This window comes from Gekko japonicus, unplaced genomic scaffold (genome assembly GCF_001447785.1).
Source record: "Gekko japonicus isolate JY-2015 unplaced genomic scaffold, Gekko_japonicus_V1.1 scaffold2917, whole genome shotgun sequence".
Classification (NCBI taxonomy): domain Eukaryota; kingdom Metazoa; phylum Chordata; class Lepidosauria; order Squamata; family Gekkonidae; genus Gekko; species Gekko japonicus.
Genome location: NW_015161496.1, coordinates 3103 through 9880, shown reverse-complemented (window position 1 = coordinate 9880; position 6778 = coordinate 3103). Strand labels below are relative to the sequence as shown.

The 6778-nt window shown below is 41.6% G+C and overlaps 1 protein-coding gene across 1 annotated transcript in view; it reads left to right on the top strand.

Moving 5' to 3' along the window:
* Positions 1-843, top strand: part of SUGCT (succinyl-CoA:glutarate-CoA transferase) — a 59292-nt gene extending 58449 nt beyond the window's left edge. Inside the window, exon 8 of the mRNA XM_015429189.1 lies at positions 646-843. Within this exon, the coding sequence (XP_015284675.1) occupies positions 646-843 (198 nt within the window). The remainder of the gene's footprint in view (positions 1-645) is intronic.
* Positions 844-6778: the final 5935 nt, after the last annotated feature.

Here is a 6778-nt window from a genome sequence, read left to right as displayed (position 1 = left end):
CATAACATAACATAACATAACATAACATAACATAACATAACATAACATAACATAACATAAGCCTGGAATCCCCTTTTGCAATTTGGTTATTATTAATAACTATTCAGACAACAGAATACTCTCCTGCACTTCCTGATCCCCCTTTCCCCTATGATATGAGTGTGTGCCCCTCTGTCCTTTTCTTTTATTAAATATACATTCCATTTTCCTGTTGTTTGGATCAATGGTCCTATTATGCTGTTATATAAAGAAGGAATTATAGTTGGAGGTGAATGTTTTAGACTTGAGGGTGGTGTAAATGGAGCCTGGTGCCCGAAAACAGAGTGGTTGTTTTGTAATGGGCCAGGAAGTTGGTTTTGTTGTTTTGGTCTGTTTTGGACTTTTAAATCCATATTTAATAGAGGAATAAATTGAGAGTAATTTCCAAGGGAGCAGGAATTTTGACAACTCTGACCATTATAGTCATAACTGAAGCCACTGTTAGTATTCTTGGGTGATGCAGGAAACAAAGTAGTCCTTTTCAGTTCTTGATATCATGGCAGTGTCTTGACATGGGATTATTAAGGTCTTATTACAGAGAGCAGTACAGTGCATGGTATACAGTACTGAAATGTCAATTCTTTTTCTCTTGTTTTCTTCCTTTAGGAAGGTGAGCCAGTTAGACCAGGAGTTGCTATGACTGATCTTGCTACAGGACTGTATGCATATGGAGCAATTATGGCTGCACTTCTTCACAGTCGTAAAACAGGGAAGGGTATGCACGTGGATTGCAATTTGCTGTCCTCTCAGGTAAGGACTTACTTAGCTATCTGGATCTTCATACAGAATCTTGAATCGAAGTAGCATGAGCAAAGTCAAGCTAAATGAAGGCAGTTTCTCTGCCTCCTTTCTCCCACTGCAACTTCTGCATCTCCCCCTCCCCCAATTGTGCTTCTGTGGGTCAGTGGACCCCAAGGAACAGTACACAGTGCAAAGTGGGGGTCTGTAGTGGGAGGGAAATCAGCAGAAATCACCCTCCTCACTCCATGAATGGAAATGCTGTTCTGCCAACAGAACTGTTATTACACCATTGGCATGGCAACTTATGTTTCAAACCAGAGATTCATTTTCCCATTGGTTGGTACACTATAGTGCATGTGAACTCCACCCAAGAGAAAAGTTTGCATTTGTTGGTGTAGTGATTAATTAAAAAAGAGAGAGTGAGAGGACATTTTAGCCTCTCCTGTGAATTAACCAACAGCATATTTACATGGTGAAAAAGTATTGCATGAACTTTATGAACTTTTGAAATCCATGCTATCAGAATGTTAAGACCAATCTATTTTTTTTAAAGTCAGGTTAAATTATACTAACCTGTAAATAGGAACCATTATTGCAACAACATGTATATCAGCAACTGAGCTGTGCTCATGAAATATACTTTTATTATTTATTTATGTCCTGCTTTTCAACCAGATTGGCTTTTAAAGTTGATATGTATGGTGGGGAGAGGCAGAGGAAGGTTTTTGTTGCTCACTCTTCTCCCCCCTCCCCATTTTGGCCTCATTCAGACATGATGACAAACAGAAGTTTGTCCACGACTGGCACAGCTTCCTGTTTGCACTTTATGTGTTCTCTCCCTCCACTCCTTGTGAGCGCAGAGTGCTTGAAGATTTGCCTGGGCAAATTGGAGTTTTTTTCCTCCCCAGAAACTGGGATTCATTACAGGGACTTAGTCATGGTTTTAGAACCCTGGTTGTAGGGAGAAAACTGATTCCCGTTGGTCCAGTCACCTGTGTTTGGAAGCTTTGGAAAACTGGAATTTTGAGTGAAGGCTTCTGAACCCTGCTCCAATCAAAGGGAAGGAAGCCGGTGAGCACAGCAACAATGAGTGTTTGTCCCCATTACAGACAAAAGTGTGTATAGTGTCTGAATGGGTCTCTTAAGTTACTCTTGCTGTACTCTGCCCACCTTGCCTAGGTCTTTGTATGCACTGCAGTACCTTATTAAAACAATACTGAAATGGATGACTTTCCCACACATACCCACTGATACGTTGCTTCAAGAGAACTGATAAACTGGGATTAATTGTGATTTAGAAAATTAGTTGTGGGGAGAATACAAACAAAGTAGTGGTTTCTGCCAGACCTTTGGGTGAGGCGGTGGGCGTCCATCTTAGTTGGCCTCCCTGATCTAGTTCCCAATCTACTGAAGTACCCATTGATTCCACCTATATAACCCTAAGAGTCTTTTTTTTAAATGTAAATGTAATGTTGCTACTTCTGAATTTTACTGTTTTAATTATCTGGAAAAAAAATAACTTCAGAGTTGTCTTCTTGGACAGCAGTTTTATCTACTGACTATTATTTTTATTTCTTAACAAGGAAATGTAACCTTTAGTGAATTTTATCCCATGTTTTCATAATTAAACATACGTGGTACTGATTTAGGCTTGCCAAGTCCCCCCGGGGGGCGGGGAAACCCCCGCACCAGAGGCCCGTTCCCCGCCACCGGCAGACCGGGCCCCGGGGTGAACCCCACCCCGACGTGCGCGTCACCTGGAAGTGACATGACCACGCTGGGCACGCTGGGGGCAGGGCCACGGTCATCCAAGGGAAAACTGTATGGCTTTCCCTCGGATGGTCATGGCCCCGCCCCCAGCGTGCCCGGTGTCGTCACGTCAGTTCTGGGTGACGTGCGTGCGGTGCGCACGTTTGAGACGCTGGACGGGAGTCCCCCGCTCTGGAGGAATTTACACTTTGCAACCCTATACTTATTAATGAATTTCCAGAGCTTAATTGTGTATGGAGGATTTCAGGTAGTAGTACCTTGGTCACCCCACAATGCGCTGGCAAAGACCATGCTGAAGGGTCAACAGCAATGTAAAATGGATTGGCCGCATGAAGGCAAGGAATGGGAGGGCACCACCTCAGGATGCCCTTTAGCAGCAACCAATAAAATTAATTTCAAAGCGGAATTTTTAAGAAGAAGAAAAATGAAAGAGGATTTGGATCTATAATCCTCAGTGAGAGGTAACAATATAAGCTTTGGAGGTGGGATCATCTGGGGGGGAGGCCCTACTTTAGTGGCAAGGGAGGGGAACAGAGGCACCAGTCAGGCTCCTACCAATTCCTGAGGATGCCCAATTTAAAATACCCCACACAACCTTCAGTGTCCTGTGTCTTTCCATTATCACTTGCCACCTGGGTTCAATCCCATGCCTAGAGAGGGTAGCTTGCATGGGGGGGGGGGGGGAAAAAACACAATTCAGGATGAGTTGGAAAGGGGAAAGTAGGTCATGGCAAACAAAGCCTGTTGAAACGATGGGGTTGGGTAGAGTATGTTTTGTCTTGCCATTCCTTTCCCCCTTAACTCTAGTTATCTAGGAGCTGTAGTCAGTAGTCAGTGGATATGTTATATTTTCAGAGGGTAGCCATGTTGGTCTGCAGTATAAGAGCTAGCTTTGAGCCCAGTAGCACCTTATAGACCAACAAGATTCTCAGGACTTTTGAGTGTCAAAGCTCCCTTCATCAGATCAGTCATCAACAATATTATATAACAATCTGAAAGTTCTAGCATTATAAGTTTCACCACTGAAGCACCCTGTGAGATGTTTTCAAGCACATTTTCTTGATATTAACAGTCAACCATAAATATGTTAAAGTGAGTGGGAATCCATCTGTCAGAGAAACAAAGATTTGTCTAGAGTAAGGGATAAGTTGTTTGCTAAATTTAACTGCATTTTGTGGAAGTAATAAACTCTAATGTCAGCTCTCAAAAATGTCTGTAAAAACCACTACTCTGTAAGATTTTTGTGATTATGCCGATTTAGCAAATCAAACCATGGCTGAATAGTAGCTGGTTACTAATTAAGAACTGCGTTATCCACAAAAAAGAATGAAATCAAGATCCTTTTTAGAAAAAGGTCAATCCTAAATCAAAAGCTGTGGGTTTCCAAAGGGCACCAGCATTACATGGTCTCTTGACTATGAACTTTTACCCTTTGACTTAAAGTTCCTTTGAAACCTTTCCCTAGAACTTAGGATAGTGAGCTTCAGTCCTTTTTGAGTCAGCATCTAAACAGTAATCTTTAGATGATGGTAAATAAGAAGGAAGCGGTTTCTGGACTTGTTTTCAATTATGAATTGATCGATGTCTTCTGTTGTGGCCTGAAAATATCTCTTGGAAGTTTTTTATATCAATCCTGCATTTGATTATAACCAGTTGAGGAACCAACAAATGAAAAAAAAAAGAAAAAAGACCAGAGCTATCCCAAACTCCTGCAACAAATTAGTTTGCCTTCGTCTGACATTAAGCAAGAAACCTTATGCTTCCATAGAATACAGTCGTGTTCAGAGGCAGTGTATAATATGGAATACCAGTTGCTAGAGGGCAGTTGCTTCTTGCTTGGCTTCTGGAGGCATCCAGTTAGACCCAGTGAGAAAAGGGATGTCATACAAGGCTCCTCTTATGTTCTCAGCATTTTGTCTTTAAGGTGCCACAAGACTCTTTGAAATTTTGCCCACCCATGTGACATTTTAACAGCATTGTGCGTTTTCTGTGATTGTACAAACAGAAGGTTTTGGCCTTCATCCTTCATGTGCCCTGTAAAATGCTTGCATTACAATTTTCAGGAAGTAGATTTCTCCATTAACCTCATATTACAGGCAGGCTGCCTTTTAAAACAGGTGACTTGTCAGAAGAGGTTTTCAGCACAGTATGGGATTTCAAAGAGAAAAATGTCAAAAGATGCTGGGCACACATAGGCCCTTGGTTCCCATGAAGGAACTCTTGGGATTGTGGCCTGTGGTTAGTATTGTTTGTGTTACATGATTGCTGCTAAGCCTCTTCTCTGCTTCTAATTATTGAATCTCAACAAGTTTACATTATTAAAATATATATGTAGTATCTTCTTTTAGTTATACAATAACCCTGGGGAGTCCCAACAGTTTACAGTACATTTATTACCCTAAGTAAGAACTTTATTGGCAAATATTAGAACTGTCTGCTGGCTAAAGATTTTATCAGATTAGAAATCTCTCCTGCAATTAATCAGTGTTTCTGTCTGTATGTGTGTGTATACATCCATATGTATATATACACTAAGGTTGCCAAGTGCTTACCTTTGTTTAGCGGGGGAGTTTGGGTCCCTGGCTGGGACATTCATGCGCGCGCTGCGATGACATAGCTCAGAAGTGACGTCATCATGCTGGGCACGTTGCCGGGTGACGCTTTGGCCATCGGCCTGAAAACTCTATGGTACCATAGAGTTTTCAGGCCGATGGCCAGAGCATCGCCTGGCGACGTGCCCAGAGTGATGATGTCACTTCCAGGCTATGTCATCATGCCGGGCACGTCGGCCTGATCTGGCCACTTGGGGGGTGGGGTTCCCCCCGCTGGTCAGATCTGGACTGGCGGATTGGGGGCCCTTAGAACGGGGGAATCCCTGCTCCCTGGGGGGACTTGGCAGCCCTAATATACACATGCACATATATGTATATTCTAGAACCCCCAAAGATGATAGTTTTTCTGAGTTGTAACAAAAAGTGAAATAAAATTATTTGCAACTTTACCACATATTTGTAAACAACTCTTTTTTCTGAAACCATTCTTTCCTTCCTCAGCCTTTCACCCTACTTCTTTTCTCCTATGTATTTCCTCTTTTACCCTGGAAAACTCTGTGGTCTATAAAGGACATCTACAGTACCCTTGGACAGTATACATATAAACACAACTGAGAGTACATTCTAGTCCTTTTACTTACCTTTCTACATGTTTATCCACACATACGGGTCTTTGCAGATAAACGTATCAATTGGATCCCACCAGCTTTTCTTCTGGTGCAACAGGTAGGAGTGGTTTCTGTTAACAACTCCCGTCCCCCGGCCACAGTACGGATTGTGAGACCCATGTGAACAAAAGTTGTGCAGATCAGGGGGCTGTAATGAGGAGGAGAATTGAGTGAGACCACCCTTCTTCTTTCTTGTGCAAGTGGAACAACTGTAGAGTACAACCCAGTCCTTCCTAAATCCATGCAAAACTCATTCCTTTCTTGTTCTTCTCTCTCATCCACATGTGCAAAGGTATGGTTTATGAAATCATGTGACATGGCTGTCTAAATTAGTGAACTGGGGAATCCTTGGAATATTTCCCCCAATTAAATAAAATGTAAAGATGAAGTTACTAATTTATATTTCGCAACGTTTATGTGGACCATTTTGCTGAAAGAAATCCAGGAAATGCCTAGAACAGTCATTCAATTATATATTTTCAACTAAAGAATATCTTGACAAAGATAGAAATGGAAATACAGGCTTTAGAGGAGTGTGACAATCTTTTTCGTTTTTGTTGCTGATAATTTGGGGCTTTGGCAAGAGAGATGTCACTGTAAAATGCCATGGATATATTTTGAATTTGGATGCAATGAAAGCTAATATTAATTTAGTTATTTTACAAATCAAACAGAATCTTAGAGGATACGTTTCTTTGAACAGTGCTATCTTTTGACATCTGAACAGCTGAAACTGCATTTGTTCTGAAGAGAACACAAAGTGTTCAAAGGAATGCGAAATAGGGGTTGAACAGTGGGTGTTCATCAGTGCTGCAAAGATGTAAAGCTGAATTTCTCACTTTTAAAAAGGGGTCGCAAAGAGTCGGACTCGACTGTGCGACTGAACAACAACAAAAAATTTCATATATTTCCCTTGCCTCCAGAGATATGTTTTGTGTTACCCCACAGCTCAACAGGACAAAAATTGCTTAAATAATAGGCCACTTTCAAGTGTCTTTTTAGTTTTAA